Source organism: Pavona decussata, unplaced genomic scaffold (assembly GCF_977016875.1).
Source record: "Pavona decussata unplaced genomic scaffold, jaPavDecu1.1 SCAFFOLD_383, whole genome shotgun sequence".
In the NCBI taxonomy this organism is placed as follows: domain Eukaryota; kingdom Metazoa; phylum Cnidaria; class Anthozoa; order Scleractinia; family Agariciidae; genus Pavona; species Pavona decussata.
In genome coordinates this window covers 1-19,391 of record NW_028145756.1, presented here as the reverse complement: position 1 = coordinate 19,391, position 19,391 = coordinate 1, and the positions used below count along the sequence as shown (strand labels likewise).

General features: G+C 38.1%; 2 protein-coding genes across 2 annotated transcripts; one reads left to right on the top strand and one right to left on the bottom strand.

Moving 5' to 3' along the window:
- Positions 1 to 8: 8 nt before the first annotated feature.
- Positions 9 to 9,637, bottom strand: LOC146451814 (uncharacterized). The gene is made up of 6 exons (XM_085098613.1): positions 9,613 to 9,637; positions 5,970 to 6,034; positions 5,482 to 5,577; positions 4,891 to 5,016; positions 2,691 to 2,746; positions 9 to 229 (listed from the first exon to the last, which is right to left on the bottom strand). The coding sequence occupies exons 2-6, from the start codon at positions 5,974 to 5,976 to the stop codon at positions 146 to 148; spliced, it is 369 nt and encodes a 122-aa protein (XP_084954739.1). The 5' UTR covers positions 5,977 to 6,034; positions 9,613 to 9,637; the 3' UTR covers positions 9 to 145.
- A 2,117-nt stretch (positions 9,638 to 11,754) lies between these two features.
- On the top strand, positions 11,755 to 12,560 carry LOC146451813 (leucine-rich repeat-containing protein 3-like). Its single transcript, XM_085098614.1, has 3 exons — positions 11,755 to 11,873; positions 12,030 to 12,101; positions 12,269 to 12,560. Exons 1-3 carry the CDS (start codon positions 11,803 to 11,805, stop codon positions 12,342 to 12,344), a joined length of 219 nt encoding a protein of 72 aa, XP_084954740.1. The 5' UTR covers positions 11,755 to 11,802; the 3' UTR covers positions 12,345 to 12,560.
- Positions 12,561 to 19,391: the final 6,831 nt, after the last annotated feature.

Genomic DNA, 19,391 nt, shown 5'->3' with positions numbered 1-19,391 from the left:
TTTGGCTTGAAACACACCTATTAAAATAAACCTGTTTAACCTTTTAGTATAGGAGTAAATCAAGTAATTGTTCTCGACACTGGACTATTCCTGTGGAGAACAGCCACTCCCTGTTTCCCACTTTCAAGGTATAAAATAGAATTAGTTAATGTATCCTTGCCACAAAATCAACGCAGAAGAACACGTACTGCTCTTCATTGTACAGTTTCCACGTCCCTTTGATCGTCATCTATTATTTCAAAAAAAAAAAGGAAATGTATTATGGTGAGAAATAAACAGTTGATTGTTAGGAATAACAGACAAAGTGGAAAAGTCATTACTGCAAGTTTTTCTTCTAGGTAATCAACGAGCGATATAATAAATTAGTCCCAAAAATGTTTGAGTTCTTTCTTCCTGTAGGTTTTGTGATATTTAAATGCATTCATTTTACTCGCACCTAATTCAATTCAGTTTTATAGATAAAAGTTTGACCTGCACTCTGCTTGATTGTTAGGTCATTCTCCACTCAAAACAAAGTGTATTAGTTTGTGCTTGTGTACCCTTTTTTGTTTTGTTTTGTTTTGTTTTGTTTTGATTGTTGTTGTTTTTGTGTTTTTGCTACTTTGCCTGTGGCGGGCTTCAATTACATTATAATGGGAATGGGGGGACTCAAATACGACAAAGCAGTCTGGACTTTCATCTATATCAGGCTCATAATTGGGCCGACACCTTCACCGAGGCAATAGAAGAAAACACTTTCCACCATATTTATTTCCATGAGCGATTTCACTTATTTAGCCTATCTTTCGAAAAGAACCTCTCATGATCCAAACCTGTTTACTCATACTTCTTACGTGTTCCCTAAAAAAGTTTGAGGTCAATATTAAAAACTTAAAAATAACTTTTACATAAACGTGAAAACGCAAAAACATGATGTACTTGCTCGCCACATACTGATCTAGCTCATATTTGGCAGTAGTGCATATTGATGTAATGAGTGGCAGTCAGCTGTGGAGTGCATTTTTCCACACCGGATCTTACATGTACATTAACAACCACCATGGATGGCTATCTTTCTTGACTTGCTTCGAGACCATTTTTTTTCTTGAGTCTTAGCCTGCGTGGCAGGCGCTAGAAAGGGGAAGGGAGAGCGCGCGAGAAACGCGCGGCGCGAGGGAGAGGGGAAAAGGAAGCGCCTGCAGTGAACCCATTGTTTATATCGTCTTTCTCGTTCGCCGGCGAACGAAAAATCGCCATTGGTTCGTTTTTAATTATACGTCAATCATTGCCTGATACGACCTTCTGATTGGTCCAGATGTTTTGGAAGCCATTTGAGACTGAAAATCAAGATGGCAGGTGCACTCGAAAGAGACAGGGAAGTCAAGTTTGAGCAAATTTTGAAGGAAATCTTGCTGGAGTTAGAAGATAACGGTCGCAAAATAACCCTGAAAGATGAACAGAGGAAAGCGGTGAAACAACTGTATGGAAAGAAAGACTTGGTAGCAGTTTTACCGACGGGTTTCGGAAAGAGTCTTATCTTCCAGTTGCTGGTGTTATTAGAAAATAGAAATCGCAATGGTCACACTCAAACTGCTTCTGTGCTAGTAATTTGCCCTCTTACTAGCATTATTAACGACCAAATTTTTGAAGGCGAGAGTATGGGTTTATCTGCGTGTAATTTGTCGGAAAAGCTCGCTGATTTAACAGTATTTATTTTATTGCACTCGATGAATTTCTGCCAAATAATCGCCTTGTAATCAAAAATCTCACCCATTCGCTGTTGCAGAGTAATCATTGATTTGTGGGACATACAAACGCCCAGGTGGTTTAACCGCCAAAAGTCCTAACTAACTACTAAAAACTAACTCACTGTGAAAAAGAATTATCGAAATCCTGTACGCAATAGCGTAATTCTTTTCGATCGGCCATACCGCCGATATATAGTGTTTATCCATTATTTCGCACACGCTGGGTTCCTGCGTAAGTAAGCAATATTTCTATTGGCTGGCATTTGACAGGCAGACACTTGCAAATGTTGGTCGTTTGCATATTAATGAGGGGGCGACACGAAACAAACAATGGGTTCGCTGCAGGCGCTTCCTTTTCCCCTCTGCTTTGCGCCGCACGTTTCTTGCGCGCCCAATTTTAGCTAATTTTCCCCTCTCCCTTCCCCTTTCTAGCGCCTGCTACGCAGGCTACTTGAGTCGTAGTCTCCACAAAAAGGTCTTAGAATTCATTCAACTAAATTCCGAGCACCTCGAATGTAGCTGAACTTGAAAATTTCCACAGAGGCCGTTGGTTTTGTTTATGCTGGCTACGGACCTGTAGCACTTGTAAACTCCCTGAAGGGACATGAAGGGCCTTTGTTAAAAAAATACATATTCTTTCGAAACGATTCAATCACAGTTACTGAAAGGAGCAAACTAACTGACTACACAGTGGGATGCTGCGGGCAGAGTTCTTCTATAACTCCTTCAGTCTTTCGTCCCTTCGTCGACGACGACGAAAACACGAGACGCGCATATCATAAAGACGAGGCCGATTCATACTGAGTGTACTCATGGTTTTTTTACCAATCAGTTTTCCTTTCATTTACGAAACCTTCTTTAAGTATGTCCTTTCTATTTACTGACGGAACAGCATTCTCGAGGAAGAACCTTCAGGCTGGACCATCCAGCAAATAATTAAGATAAAACATTTGCTATGCGTACCTTGAAGCCAGGAGGAAAACCTCTCGTGATATCTGTGTGGCTCCACGCGAATGTTTCTAGAAAAGAGAGTAAACTGACCAATCAGTTCTTAAATGGTGAAAAGAAGAGAAAAACAGACACGTGTGTTGTAAACAAACAAAGATACAAACTATAAGGAAGAGAAACAGCTTCTGTAGCAGGCTGATCACTTCAACTTACAGGGTGAAATCGAATTTATATTACACCTCAACAAAAGGGACAAAGTTATTAAGTCTCATCTACGGAACAGATTTGACGTTTTTCCTGGTATAACGTGAAAGGAAAGCTTTGATTTACTGTTTACCTACGAACTAATACTGCACTTCAAAAATCTCTGTTGTCATCATCCGTCTAGTTTCAGGTTTGGAAGACCTTTAGTTTTACGTTCCTAATGTGATATTGGCTTTACCAGAAGGGGAGGGCGGAGGGAATACTATAAACTAAATTCGATTTTGACGGCATTACGGCTTTATAATAGAGAGATTAAGCACCACGTTTGCGGCAAACGGCAAAAAGCAGAAATGACAACGTGACCATGTTTATCCTTCATTTGCCGCTCACTGTTTTCAGTTTCTAAGAAAAATTGAGTGTTTTTGCATTAGAATTAAAGGCCAGAATTATCTTGTACTATTTTCATCTACGTACTCATATTTTCAAGAAAACAGAAACGCAAATCTCTGGTTTGCCGTTTGCCGTAAACATGGTGCTTAATCTCTCTAATGACGGCTTCGCGACTCCGCCCAATACGAAATATATTTTCTCCCAACGCCGTCATTATAAAGCCGTACTGCCGTTTCAAAATCGAATTTAGATTTTTATCGCGATACTAACATTTTGTTGGAGAGAGTTAACGGATAAAAAAAGTACAAATCGTGCGCTGGCTGAAAAAGAAATTCTTACTTCAAACAAACCGTAGCCATGGTAATATCCGTGCGCGAAACTTTTTCTAGGGCGGGTTATTTGAATTTTTGGCTTTAATTTTTACGTGAAAACAAAGAAAGGCAAAATGTACAGTCCATAAAGTACCTATCATTGATGAAATAGACGAGCTAGTAGGTTTAAACATTTTACCAGCAAATTTTATTGAAAATTTGTTACCGCCGCGAGATAAACAAGAACATGAAAACAGTGATGAATAAACCTCACAACCAGAAACAAGTCGATAAAAAAGAGCAACCATACTAGTACCCATCAACGAAAAAAGAACATTATTATCCTGGCTTAGATGCCGTGGAGATTTAAAAACTTTTAAAGAAACCAAGCGGCGAAGAATACTGTAAGAAATTAACCGAATCTGCCGTTCGGCGCTACGACAAGAAGATCAATTTGACAGACCTGAGCCATGAAAGAGAACCCAGCAGAGCTCTTGAAACATTTTTTTCTAGAGATAAGAGACATCAGAAAAGAAAGAGATCCTCTTGCTTTAAAAGTGGAATTTAAGCTCATTGTTATTTACCGTGGCCGTTTTTACACTCAAGAAAGTCTTTTAAGTAAATTTCTCTTCGTCAAATTTATAATCACTCTTTTTCGCTTACCTTCAAGAAAAAAGTTGTATCCGCTGTATATGGTACATGTTCACCACAAAAATATATTATAAGTGGTCCTTAAACAGTGTCAGAAGCTTTGTAAACTCAAATGAAAAGAAATAAACAACACTATCCAACGTCGCATGTTCATTCACAGAAGTAAAATTTTGATCTGTGCGCGCCGAACCCATTTAAGTGCCGTGCTGTCATGCTTTGAGCCAATCAGAAATCGTCATTTTGAGACGACATTATCGCAAAGTAACGTCGCCTCAGCGCAATGAGAAGATCCCCCAGGATTGCGATAATGCCCTTTATAAGCTATATAGCTATGTACGAAGCCAAAGGGTATAGCTTTTGAGCCGTTTTGGTCTGTAATCTATAATAACGGTGTAGGTTTTAACCATTCTGAAAGTCTGAAAACGGGTATGGATTTTTTTTTTATTTTTTATTTTTATTTTTAAATATTATGATCAGTAATTCCCCTCTCTCTCTCTCTCTCTCTCTCTCTCTCTCTCTCTCTCTCTCTCTCTCTCTCTCTCTCTCTCTCTCTCTCTCTCTCTCTCTCTCTCTCTCTCTCTCTCTCTCTCTCTCTCTCTCTCTCTCTCTCTCTCTCTCTCTCTCCACGATGTCTTTATCTTGTTGATTAGCTCTCTTACCCCCTGCTGGTATGCTACAAATGCTTTGAAACTGGTGGCACATGTCATCCCTGCCTCTGAGTATGTTTCGGCCTCCAGGTTCAGTCATCACGTCATATTGTCCTGTCGCCGCAAAAATGTCTACAGCTTTTCGAGAGAGATAAACAAATAATACTAGATTGAGGGAAATACAGAGTATAATGGCTCTATTGGCCACTAGGTATGATGAGCTGGCGCTTGAAGGCTTGAAACTACAAAGTTTGCCTTATGCATACTTCAGTTGCATACATTGAATTGCACATATTCGCAGCAGCGGATCCAGGAATTTTAATAGAGGGGCTGGTCAGTCATCGTGAGGTTTAAGGGAAGTTTGCAAGGGGGATGGGGTACTGCCGCAGCGAAACTATTAAAGTTTGAAAAACTTGGTAAAGTTGGTAATGGTAGGGGTTGGAAGCCTTCCCTCAACATTTTTCCTGCATCCCCCATGACTCATTTCCCCAAGACAATGTTTCAGTTAAAAAGTTGTTTTAACATTTTGCATCATTTGGCGCATACCAAAATATTTTAAGTCAATTACAGGGCGCTCCGGTTTATGTTAGTTTATTACCTTACCAGGGGTGAACGTAAGAGTCATGTTGAAGGGTTTTCCAGACGGAATGAAAGGCCATGGATAAAACTTCATCGCTGCAGTCTTGTCCGTATGAGGACCTGTGAAGAAGTTTACTGTGTCATTAAGAGCTTACTCGATATGCCATTCGGGTTTTTCTGGTTCTCCTGGGCCCAGAAGTGATGGCGAATCCATAGCCAGGCCTGCACAGCAATCGTTTCCTTTCCGAGTGAAAGCGAGAAGCCAACGAAAGTTTGATTTTGTAGACCGAGTTGACAAGGTTATTTGGCTACTATATAGGGATTTAGCTGCTCGAAACGTCAGCACTCCACTGAATCTCTTTACGGTGACCAAATTAACGTATCATTTAATTGATCAATCGCTCGGTCCTTCCCTCTACTCATCCGTTCAACCGCCGTAAGAATAAAACTAATGATGATTATAATTAAACCACCATTTACTGAGGACCCTTGACATCAAATAAGGAACTTACCGCACATTTTTAGGCTAATAAATTCCAGTCCTCGCGGCAACTCCTTACCACTTGTGATGGAGAATCTAGGCAGTAGCCAAAGTGTAATAGTAGTAAGCAGATACTGGAAGTATGCTGTACGCATAGTGTGTTACCCAGCTGCAAGATCACAAGACGTGCGAGTAAAAGTAGAGTTAGCTGAGTAGAGAATCGAAGTACAATCGGGAATCTACAAATACAATATAAAAGCAAAACGCTGCACCTTTTAAAATGAAGACATCTATCATTAAGCGCACTTAAAACACAGTGAAAAATATCACTGGATTATTAACAGTCTATCAGATTTAAGTATCTCAAGGAATCCAGCAATTGGCCGCGAAGCCCTGAGCTGCTGAACTCTGAATCGAAGTCGATAACAACGAAAGCGAGCAAATATGTTGTTCAGTCTGGCTGTGACCAGTTGGCATAAGTAGACAAAACACGTTGCAGCGTCATTGATCACCTTTGCCAAAGCAGGTCAAATGTTTCATAAGTTATTTCTGCGCCCCCTTGGACAACGTGAGTCGTTGTCGTGTAGTTATATGGCTTATCGTAAGGAGTCCGTTGTTTATTCCCTTCACAATAGATACATTTTTTGTTACGTCTGGTTTGATATTACTGCAAGGTTTATACTCTCGGATCATGGGCTAAAGGAAACATGGGTTTCGACCAAAGAAAGGTTATATTTATCTCAAATAATAACCTCTTACTAACCGAGCGCGAGGGCCGTTCTGGGGAATATTGGCCCAAGGTTGTGGCAGTACAGACCGAGCGCAGCGAGGTCCGTACAAAAACGACCGCGGGCCAATATTCCCCAGTACGGCTCGAGCAAGCTAGGTTAGTAAGTAGTTTATTATATGGCACTCGGAGCAAACTTGCTTATTTATAAAAACGCACTTTCTGGTCACTTGAATTCAAAGGGTTTCCTTCTTCACGTGTTTTTGATGACGCGAGCAACCCAGAAAGAACAAGCTACGTTACCACGAGTTTGAAAGCAAATTTACTGAACGTTTACATGTAATCATGTAACATGTAACAGCTGCGGTTTGTTTTTGAAACTCACAAAAGGCATTCGTCCATCTTAGAACATTTACTAGCGCATCAAGAAAAGGTTGCTGTGAAAATCATATTCAACTTTGAAAGAAGCAGCATTAAGTCAATCGTCCTCATCGCTCTCATCTCTGGCTCAGAAACCAAAGAGTAGGGATAAAAACCACCACACAGTTCTTTGAAGTGCAACTGGATTGGAGTCGCCGAATTTTCCTGCTTCAAAAAGAGCATCTTTTTCGTTTTCGTCAATCGTCTGAGCGACTTGCGGATTGTTTCCTTTACCGTGCTCGTGAACTAGTGACTTGTGCTTCGCAGCTAGAACTCTTCTCGATTTTTCAAACTCATTCTCCTCCGGTATGTTGAATGGATGGTTCTTCTCAGATAAGTATCCCTGTATATTGCGCTGAAAACTGGAAAATGTTTCTGGCTCGTATTCACTATTTTTCCTGCGTGCGTTCATAAAAAAATAATTGACGAAAGGTGGTCAAGCTCGGACGCAGGTAGGCTTTCAATTGTTTGACTATTCAAGCCATTAGCTTCAGTAAAACGCAGTAGAGTGTTCATATCAGTAGACGTCTTCCTTTTGTGTTTTCACTTTTCTGTTTGTCTAGAAATTATCAATGGCTTCCTCGCTTCCTTTCGCTGATGCCTGCTTCAGAGGTTTCTAGATCTTCGGGATAGTATAATTTGCTTTGTAAATGATATTCTCCTTCGTCCTGTTTGGAATCAGTCTTTTGGGTAGTTTCTTTGCAAAGAATGAAAGTATTTTCAGGTTTTCTTTTCGCAGTTTTAGCTGCAAATTTTCAAATTTGCCGCTTGTCGTAAACAAAAAATACACGGCTTATGACTAGCTGTTTCCATGGAAACTGTCCGTATGGTAAAATCCCGACCAAGAAAGAACCAATCAGAACGCACAGATTTACCTTAAGACTACCTTGCCATATAATAATGTTGAATTAATCACACTGAAGTAGTCTCTTATATTTTCTGGTCATGTTTCCCTATTTATTTCTTGTAGAATAGTCCTAACAACGTGCCGTTGGATTCAGAACTACTTCGCAAGCGTTGGTCAAGTCTTGGTAACCAAGCGTCCTACTCAAATCCCAGGCGCGGGCGCTAAGCGTGCGAGCGTTAACTCATAATCCCCCCTGGGTAGGAACCAAACTCGATCAATCGTGCGAGCCTCGTAGGAAAAAACTATGCTTATCTCCATATAAGGAAGCAAAGGTTGCCCGCTCCTGGGGGTCTAAAAAGGCCCTAGAAGTCTGGTAACGAAGAGGTGTCGGACAAAGTTCGTGAGCGAGAAAACTGGAAACAAGAGTGCTACGAGTTTGAAATATGTGTTTAGTTGGAAGCTGTTTTCACCGGATTATTTCGTTGTTTGTTTTGAATCATGTGCCATGGAGCGACTAACTAACTCCCTTCCAGGTTTGGAAAAAAGTATTATTACTTTAAATACGTATCCTCCAATTCAACGCTTCAAAGACGGTTTTTGGAAGTGTTCGATTTAAATTGTTTTGTTTTGATTGTTTTGTTGCAATTGTTGCAAAGTAACTTGCTTTATCGCTCCAAGCTTATTTTATTAGAGGTGTCAGTAATTGAAATGCCTTAATAGAACAGCAAATTCATCCGATGTTAAAGCCATTCGCTCAAGCTCACTCGAGCTAGCAAGAGACTAAAATGCATCAAGTAATGTTTGAAATAAAATGTTATGAATGCATCCTTTTGCTTCGTTTGCCTTCTGACTTTGAACATCTGTCACTGATTTCAATATACATTTAGGCCCAAATTAAACCAACAAACTAAGCATATTTCAAAGCCAAAGCATATCAATCCAGTCACAAATATGATTAATATTTCAAAATTGTTTTCGACTCCTTTGCTGTGGGGAGAGGCATCTTTTTATCACATTTTGCAACCAGCAGGGGGTGGATGGAGTTTACTTTTGCTCTAACTAGCTGCCGACGAAGTTTAAAAACAATGTCTTTGTATTTTCAGCTCAGTGATTGGCCAGTGGCTGAAATCTCCTAACAACGGTAAAATTGTTTCCCACCCAGTTACTTTTTAGGGTTAACGCTCGCGCGCCTAGCGGCCGCGCCTGGGATTTCACTAGGACGCTCGGTTACCAAGACTTAACGAATGCTTACGATGTAATTCTGAATGCAACGGTGCATTGTTAGGGGTATTCTACGAGAAATAAATAGGGAGAAGCACCAGAAAATATAAGAGGCCACTTCGGTGTGAGTAATTCAACTTTATTTGAGATAAATATAAACTTTTCTGTAGTCGAAAACTATGTTTCCTATAGCCCATGCTTGAATAGCTTACTTAAATTCAAACAAGCAAAGCATAAACTCAGTTATTTTTCAGCATAAACCAACTTCTTCTATTTAAGCCTTGGATTAACTTCCTTTTTGATGATCAAGGTAAATGAAAGTAATTTTTATACCTTATTCATGATCACTTATCATAATATCTAGGGGTTAGTTTTATCTTTCAGTTATGTTATTTGTCCAAGTAAAAGTTTAATGGCAGTAATAGTTTTAATCCACCATGGAAAACAAAAAATGCTTACCTTTCCTTGATCTCCAATTCGCTGCTTGTCTACTTGCAACCAACGTGCTAATTTTATGTTCCGGAGATGCCTGATAAATTAAATTCGCGACGGTTCGAACCAGAAAATTATCAAGCATTTTAAGGTTTGGCTTAAGGGTTAATTTGCATTGTAATTTCTTAAAATGGGTTTTGAAACTTTTTCAAGGACGAGTATCATTTTAAATGCAAACTCTTATAATTCAACCGTAGTCTAGATTTTAAGTCTTCAGGGTATGTATACGTACCGTCGCTCGTCCAAAACCTACTCGAGTGCTCCCCTTGAAAAAAAATCTCAAACTTTGTAGCCGTATAATACTTGATGGCCCTGCCCCAACGTGACCTGTGTAAGTTATCTTTTTTGAGGTGGCATTCTCTAACGTCTTAGGAGATCGTCATAAAACGCCGTTATTATTTAACCCTTTCAATTTAGTATTTGTTGCTCACTTTTTACCAAATAGATCATTCTACTTATATCTTATTTTAATTTCACCATTCTAGGATATCAACGTCAGCGAGTCATGATCATAGAGATTATACACCCTCGAAGTTTAAGGTCTTTCGGTAAATTTCCGCAGAGTCTAAATCTTTTTCATGTAAATTGAGCTTAAAGTTAATCTCTTGCTTGAGCAAAGGGTTCGATACCAATAGCGGTAAAATGATTCGTGGACACGAAACTCATAGAAAGTAAAAATCTTTTCGATGTTAATGCCAAATTTTTTGTGTGTTAATTTTTTTGTTTATTGTTCGAAAGTCCACCGAGCAACGTCAGATACTCGGCACATGACATTAACTCAAGCGAAGTTTCTTTCTTGATTCCTGATCAGTTTAAGCATGTCCCACAATATAAAGAATGTAAGTAATGTTCATTGTTGTAAAAAAAATTAAAAATAAAAAAATAGGGAGAGAGACAAATAACTGTGGTAGCTTTCTCTCATGTATTTATGTATTTGCCTTTTAACAATTTACCTCATGCTCATGCTATCTATTAAATGGAGGGGTTTTTGATTCATTTAAAAATCAAAATCTCTCTGGGCGGTTCTATGAGGAAACAACACAAGCTCGAAACCTCCTACAGAAGAACATCCCAGTTTCATGTCTAACACTGAAGGGAAGTCATTTTTCCTTGCGTTTTCCATGGTAACGGAGATATTTGGCGTTGTCAACAAGTTAGCGGATGGTGCCTGCTAGGGAAGCTAGAACAACTTTAGTTAAAGTAGGGAAACTTACAACAACTTAATTACCTTTACGCTTAAGACTTATTCGTTGATCCGAAAACTTGCTTTTTTCACACCGTGACTAGCTTTTATTCGCTTCACCCCCGGTAAATTGTTCTTGCTGTGAATCAATACTTAAACGTTTCCGAATGTGCTCAATCTGTTATGTTATCTATTATCGATTGACCCTTCCGCATGCTTTCCAGCTTATATGTGGACAATCTGCCAACCCGTCTTCGTTACATGTCACGGGATATTTGCAAAATATGGCCTTAATAGCCTGCAATAAATGTTTCACTGGTTGCGCACCTTCACAGCTAGAGTTTAGAGAGCCGATTAAATCTCTTATCAAGGTCTCTCATGAGGAATTCGCAGGTTTTTAACATCCCCTTCTATAAAAAGAGGACATTTTACATTTTACTGAACAGTGGACATCTTCAACAATTTTAGCCGCATCTTAAGAACTATGGACTTCGAAATTTTATCTTAGATCGAGATTAATGGAGGACTTTTTAAAAAATGACTGATCGAAAGTGTTTTACTATTTTTCTTTAATCTAATTATAATAGAATTTTTTCATTTTTCCTCAACCGGAGTTTTAATTAAAGTATTGTATTGTCTTGTCATTTTATTCCAAGATCGATACCATTGTTTCAAGGTGCACTATTTGATGTAATTGTTAATATATCTTCCAGGAGTGTTTTCTTTGGATTAGCTTACAGCTTTAATGTCAGGAACATTTACATAAAACTTGAACTCGAGACATCAACAAGTCATTTGTGTTTGGCTGGCTTTGAATCCTGTTTTCTCGTATAACTGTTGGCGAAACGGTGGCCGAAGCAATGTCTGCCAGTATGAGTCTGACGATCTTAAGCCTGTTGTTTCTTTGTATATCTTCACTTGAAACTGTTTGTTGTTCACTGCCAAACTTCTGTAACTGCACCGCTTTTGGCAAAATGAGATTTAAAGTAAAATGTATCGGTATTGAAAAAGTGCCTGACGAAATACCATCAAACACTTCCATCCTGTAAGTGTACTTGTTATGAACCATTTGTGTTGTTGTTGTTGGTTTCGTTTACTTGAATGTTTCCAAGTTAACAAGGCCTTGAATTACATACAAGGCCTACAGAAACACGACGTAGAAATTTTTCCTTTCTTCTGACCGGTGCAATACTTTTTGTAGAATTCTTTCAGGGAATTATTTGGACGCGGTTCATGAAGGTTCTTTTGGGAATCTTAATTTCCTGACGAAACTGTAAGTATTCGTTTGTTTGTGTTTGTTACTGTCTTGCTTCCACATATGTCTAGACGGAAATCACAATAGTGTCAGTATAAATGGAACTGTAAATGTAAGTTCTATACTATCAAAAATAACAATTACTCTAAGCTGACTTGGGCGAACGATATTTTTTGTTTTCACAGGGATCTCTCCAGGAACCGATTGAAGTTTATTGCACAGAATGCCTTTCAGAATCTGACGTCACTTAAAGTAATGTAAGTACATTCTCTAACGTGATCACAATATTAAGTGAATGTCAAGTACCAATAACTTCAAAGAAAACGTAATTCAGTCAGTACACAAAGTCGTTAAAGGAAAATATAAGAACATTGCATGACGTATAAGGTATTAGGATCAGCATACGCCAGAGTATGCCAAGAAAATATACGGAACTAACTCCGTATACAGAAAGTATAAGGAATCAAATGTGTACTGGGCCCGATTGATCCAAAGCCACTTAACGCTATATAGTCATGCGACGTTCGTAATTTCCACAGGGTATTTTAAGTTTCAGTGGTCGAATCATCTTCTGTTGAATATATTGCATTTGTATGCGACGATGGATAAAATTACACCGCTTTAAAAAAAATATTATCATTTCAAGGTTATCATTTATTACTTTGATTACATATAGAAACGTACACTTGCACGATGACGAATGTTTGAAATGTTTGATATCTCTGCAAATCATAAATAACTCACAATAAGTTCGATATTCAAATTACTTGCGATATTATATCGCTGGTATGTTTAGCTGATATTACGAAAGCTTTGATTGCCTAATTTGAAGGCAGGATTCTTTCGTGATGCGTGTGGTTATTAATGCTAATGTAAGGCTCCGTTGAAGATGTACGCCCGCATCTAGGATTTAAGCAATAGGAAGATCCTAGAGGGCGGATCAACCTAGCGCCATATGTTTTCTGTATTCACTTTTTCGGCAGAAAGTTGTACTTGTCCCTAGCGCTAGGATCTTCCTAGCTAAGAGATAGAAAGATCCTAGCACTAGGAATATTATAGCACCATGTAAACTACCTTCGCTTGGAAGGTCCTAGTACTAGGAACAAAAAAGAACAAACATGGCGGCAGCCGAACGTTTAACTGCTAAAGGCAGAATATTTTTCCTCTTTTCCTTCTCCACTTGGTAACCACCCCAACCGAAATTTCTGCATGTAAACTAAACGAATGACGAATGATTTCGTTAAAGTCTCTCAACACAGATTTAAATGAATGCTGCCATCTACAAGAGAAACTGAAGTTCAACTATAGCGTTAATCTTGACAGAAATTCATTGCGGCATGTACTTACATTAGTGTCGGGAAAACTTTATCTTCGACTAACACTGGCAAGAAATGCATTTTTTTTCTATTTAATCGCAGCAACCTTCAAAAGAACTTCATCAAGGGAGGTTTTCATCTACCGGAAACTGTTGCCTGGCTGTAGGTCTTGGTTATAATCATGTTAATGAAATGAAAATGTACCTAGGTTATCGTGACAAGTGGTTGACACCTTTTGCCAACCCAATGATAAATGGTTTAAAATCGAGCGGAGGGGTTGGTGGAGGGGGTGCTAGAATCAGGGTCTGGAACCAAGAAGTGGTCCTCTAAAACTTGAAACGCGGTCCATTCATAGTTTTGTCAGAGGTGTTTTGGTGTTTTGCTGGCGAAATTATAACAAATATTTTTATCTTTTAGATGGCCTTTTGTCTCACTTTCAAACGGGAGAATAAACAACTCTTTACATCAATATCCCTCTTTTCCTCCCTCCCTCCCTCCCTCCCTCCCTCCCTCCCTCCGTCCCTCCTTGCCTCCTTGCCTCCTTCCCTCCTTCCCTCCTTCCCTCCTTCCCTCCTTCCCTCCTTCCCTCCTTCCCTCCTTCCCTTCTTCCCTCCTTCCCTCCTTCCCTCCCTCCCTCCTTGCCTTCGGCCGCCATATTTTTCCATGAAAGTTGCGCACACACATATATGACTCCGTTCACAAAAAACCCCGAGATTGCCTTGCAACTTGGAGTTAAAGAGGACGTTTTAGTATGAAAAGGATCTGACCTGGATATTCTCTGAACCAATGGATGAAATTTGTTCAGTTTGAGAATAAACTTCCGTCAAGATAATGAGAAACTAAACATTACAATGTGTGTTTGAAGGTGGTTTGCATTGCCGCCATGCAAGTGGACAGACAAAAGAAAATTTTCTCACATCGTTTGCATAAACATAGCAGTTAACTCCCCAAAAGAAAAAATCTTATTGTTCCTGTGCACCCAATATGGCCGCCATGACGTCACATGTAAACTATCAATTCCTGTTAGGATATTTTGTTTTGTGTTTAGGAAAATTTCAGTGGGCCAAATTTATGTCAAACAATTACTTGCATGATGACAACCGCAACGTTATCTTTCAGTTATCTGCAAAACAACCTACTTTCATTTGCTGATTTGAAAGTCATCCTCAAGGGATTGAAAAGGCTTTATTTTCTGTAAGTCATTACTTTGAATTTGTTTCCTGCCCCACGAACATAGAGATCGATTTTCATTTCGTTCCGAAATCATGTCGATTTTCCATGTCAATAAAAGATTAGACTATTTTTCACTTGAACAATCTTTACCGTTGATATGTATGATCTTCTAATCCCCTTACTGCACATAACATCTTCCTTGTGATGTGCTGCTTACACTGGCCGGTAAGAAATTGGAATAATGCTAAGTCGGTACAAGAAGAAAAAGTCTTACTTCTACAGGTGGAAAGATGCAAATGGTATACCAGCAAGTCGCAGAACGTTTTATTTATTGTATAACTCTCTGATTAATCACTGAAACACGTGCAGTGCGCTTTAATTTGGAAAAGACAAAACATGTGATTGTCTGGAAGTAAATGCAAGCTGATCTGTTTACTTGATTTTCTGATCGTGTTCTCACTGGTTAGATTGGAACTGTTAAAGGGGCTCTGTCACGGCGATTTTGCTGTGTTTTGGTGAAAACTGCTCAAATATTTGACGAAAAGCCTTTTTGCAAAGACGAAATTGCTCTAAGAACATCGGGAAGAAAATATCAAGGGATTTCTCCAAGAAAGAACTAACTATAGACCTCTTTCATAATGGAGGGCATAATTAGTATTCTTTTATGTGCATGCAAATTAAGCCTTCTTGACCTCGCTTTTGAGTGAAAATACTTTTGTTTTTACACATGCTAGCGAGGCCAGGAAGGCTAATTTAAATGCATACAAAAGAATAACAATTAAGCCCTCCATTTATGAAAGAGGTCTATAATCAGTTTCTAACGACTTCTCTAAAATACACCAGAAGAACTTGAAAAAATTGGCCAACTTTTTCAAGTTCCAATCTATTTTAATCCCGGCCATCCGCAGCCACAATTAATACTAGTTTCTGTGCAATAGTAGGGTTATTATTGTTAACAAAACTGAACCATTATCTTAACGATTCCAACGATTCAAGTATGTTTTCTGGCCATTCAAAGTGACAGTAAAATAGGTGACACCGCCCCTTCAAGACCTAAAAATGCGATATTCTCTCTTTGTTGTTCTCTCGTTGAACAAATTGGGCGAAGTACATCAAGTAGGACGGCTAATCTCGTCTAATAACCGCTATCTGCGTGAGTTGTTTGGCCCAATCAAACCGCTCGGAAATTAACTAGAAGGCCATAAACAGGAATCACATATATCTAAATAATTTATGAATCACTTACTAACTTTCATAACAATAATTAACGTTCATCTTAATATAGGTATTAATTATTGTTTAATTTTCAGGAATACTGACGGAAATGAGCTGATTGCACCAGTCCTTACATCAGATATTTTTGAAGGTTTTGACAGAATGTTTCATTTGTAAGTTCCTAATATAAAAGAAGTAAAAAGGAACATATATAAAGTAAGGGGGCATCGAAGTTATGACTCAACTGAAGCGGGTGCGAAAAGTAAGTCTGTAAAAAATTCAGGCTTCAATGGGATTCAAACCCATGATCTCTGCGATGCCGGTGCAGCGATCATACCAACAGGGAGCAGTTGTTGTTGCTGTTGCTCTTTTTTTGTGAATTCATAATATACCCGTAGAGGTGAAGAGATGTAAGTAAAATATATCAAATATATATATTTCAACTGCGGACAAAAGAAGAAATAAATAAGAGACAAACAGTTATGAACACAAATTTATATGTTATGGTCACTAACTTAGACACAGAATAAGAGTACTTTATAGGGGGCTTTTAGGGGTAGTATTTTGTGATACAAGGACCCCGTTGATAACAGTCCTGTGACTGAAGAGATCACCCTGTTTAAATATCAATTATTATTATTATTATTATTATTATTATTATTATTATTATTATTATTATTATTATTATTATTATTATTATGTCTATTTTATTGAATAACTTTTCAGTTTACAATCTGTTCTGAAACCTGCTACGGACAGTGTTTAGGCAACAGTTCCTGGCCTGGGAAAAAACATGTGTTTCATTGTCTTAAACTGTAGAATGTTTTGGTGATTTCACATTTCTGTGATATAATCCACTTCTGACAGTTGGTTACTACTCTAGTGACATCTTTCTTGTGGGCTAGATCAGAGAGTTCTTTCTTTAGGGTGATGTTGAAATCTCCCAGGAAGTTAAACACTACATTCGTTTGCTTGATCTCGTACTCGGGATAGAGTTTTCGGAGACCCGGTCTTAGATCTAGGCACTTTCTCTTCTTCTTCTTCTTCTTCTTCTTCTTCTTCTTCTTCTTCTTCTTCTTCTTCTTCTTCTTCTTCTTCTTCTTCTTCTTCTTCCTCTTCCTCTTCCTCTTCCTCTTCCTCTTCCTCTTCCTCTTCTTCTTCTTCTTCTTCTTCCTCTTCTTCTTCTTCTTCTTCTTCTTCTTCTTCTTCTTCTTCTTCTTCTTCTTCTTCTTATTATTATTATTATTATACTCTTTTTTGCAGTGTTTTGTGACGCTTTATTGGTGAAATGTTAATGAGGGTGAACAATTTAATTTTAAAAGTCATTGTATGCATGTAACTAGTGCCAGTAGTAAGTTTAAGGGATTTTTCTCTCTGCCGCGGGAGAAATTTGCAGAGATATTTCTTTATAACCTCGAGAAAGCATTTACTGATTTTCAAATGGCAGAACTGCTACTGAAAAAAAATTGGATAAACATACGAGCTTATGACGTCATGACCTCTGTAAAAAAATTTCAAATTTCTAAAAAATAATGCGTCGCGTTTGACATTTTGGTGATCTTTAATTATCGGCATAGTTTGAGTTTTTTCTGTTGTGATCAAGTGAATTGCCAAATATGCATGGCGTGACCTTTTAGATAAAATAAAACATGGTGCAAACAACTTCTCTAGGGAAGTTCGAGTTTATATGATATGGCAATTTGTAACTTTCCATGGCGACAATGTGGTAGTCAGGTAAGTCCCCCGTAAGCAGTTGTGAAAAGAAAGCCTGAAAAAAGTCGGGCTCAACGGGATTCGAATCCATGACCTGTGCGATACCGGTGCAGTGCTCTACCAACTGAGCTATCAAGCTACACTACAGCGTTGTTGTATTAACGAGACATGCATAGTTTGAAGAGTTTCAAATGCAGCAAAAACACTTGAAGGCTTCCATACTCTAATACCAACGGCAGTTAAGGGTTCTCCAACTCATTTTTCGTTTGGGCGTAGGCTTCTGGAGGCGGTTGTTCCTTTCATGTTGATAAATCAAGTTTCTGTATTTAGATCAATGGAAGATTGTAAGCTGGAGAAGATCGAGAGTGGAACGTTTAAGGCAATGAAGAAGTTGAGCCTTATGTAAGTTACTACGTGTAAATAAACTAATCAAAGCGTTTTAATTTTGATAAATGAGGGTCATTTTCAAAATATTTCACTAAACATGCCATTGTTCCTAATTTTAAAATCGTTTAAATAGCTTTATTGAAAAACAATGGCTGCATTTAGCATTTGGATCAATGTTAGAGATATCTGAGTTACAACAGAACAGTTCAGTACTCTTAACATTCACGATTATTATTATCATTATCATTATCATTATCATTATCATTATCATTATCATTATTATTACATGCAAGTCATATTATAATTTACTTGCATTTTCTATATGCTTGCATTTATTTACTTATATATGCAGTTTTATACTGAGATTTGACTAAAATTGTTTATTATTATTAAAAATTATTAATATTAATTTTTTTATTATTATTATTATTATTATTATTATTATTATTATTATTATTATTATTATTATTATTATTATTATTATTATTATTATTATTATTAAGTGTACATGCAAAGAACATTTTCTTACTTACCCAAGATGGTTTTTAACTGATTTTCTCCAGGTCCTTTGATAATAATCAGTTGTCCCACATACAGAAAGGCATGTTGGAAGGGCTTGGTGACGAATTAGCCGTCTTGTAAGTAGCTCAGATCAAAGAACGTTTCCCAGTTTTTTGGTTCCATTCACTGATGAATATTTATAGTACCTAGGCTAACGCGAGGGAAACAACATATCTCCGCTGCTCTGTCTTGGACCGAAACTGTCTCGTGGCAAATGATGAAAAATAAGCCCACATTAACGGATTAAAGGACCTACGCTGTAATGTGAAACACTGAAAACAACCATTTTACAGTAAATATATGTTGTCTGAGCTTATACAACCAGGTAAACACGCCTGCTGACAACTCTGCATTTATAAATGCGCTGTAGGAAAAATTTATTTGCACTGAATTCCTTTATTTTACTGAAAGAAAATCACATTAAACTCACACTGAGGCAGTTTTGTGTCATTTTTCTTCCCTTCTATCCATGCATTTCTTAAACAAAGCTTAAAACCAGTCATTCATGATGTCGTTACGCGAGCATTTCCTGCCTTGGGTTCGTTGAAAGCTAACAGAAAAACATGCCATAGAAAAACACTATGTATGGAACTCATCTATGGATAGGTTTCGGGAGTGCAACAGTAGCGAGAAAACTGGAAACCAGACGGACGAGGGTTCTACGAGTTCGAAAAGATGTGGATTGTTGAAGCCTTTTTCTCTGGATTATATAAATCCCATAAATCCCAGAAAATCGACAGGGTTTGGGATGGGGGATAAAGCGTCGATTTTATTTGGCATGTCATTATTGTCGTAACCTGCTGTTTCTTAGACGATAATATTATATAAATAATATTCTATAAAATTTGATGTTTTGGTTTCCCAACGACAAATTTTTGTGTGATTTTTATCACATTTTACATTATTATAATTTTACTGAAGTAATGCGCAGTCTACATCAACG

Excerpts from the sequence above, each read along its gene's own strand:
- LOC146451813 (XM_085098614.1), top strand. The coding sequence starts at position 11,803 with ATGAGATTTAAAGTAAAATGTATCGGTATTGAAAAAGTGCCTGACGAA. Across the intron at positions 11,874-12,029 it reads CCATCAAACACTTCCATCCT|AATTCTTTCAGGGAATTATT; the intron begins GTAAGTGTACTT and ends TACTTTTTGTAG. Across the intron at positions 12,102-12,268 it reads CTTAATTTCCTGACGAAACT|GGATCTCTCCAGGAACCGAT; the intron begins GTAAGTATTCGT and ends TTGTTTTCACAG.
- LOC146451814 (XM_085098613.1), bottom strand. Across the intron at positions 2,747-4,890 it reads TTGTAGCATACCAGCAGGGG|AAACATTCGCGTGGAGCCAC; the intron begins GTAAGAGAGCTA and ends TCTCTTTTCTAG. Across the intron at positions 230-2,690 it reads GTTTTCCTCCTGGCTTCAAG|ATGACGATCAAAGGGACGTG; the intron begins GTACGCATAGCA and ends TTGAAATAATAG.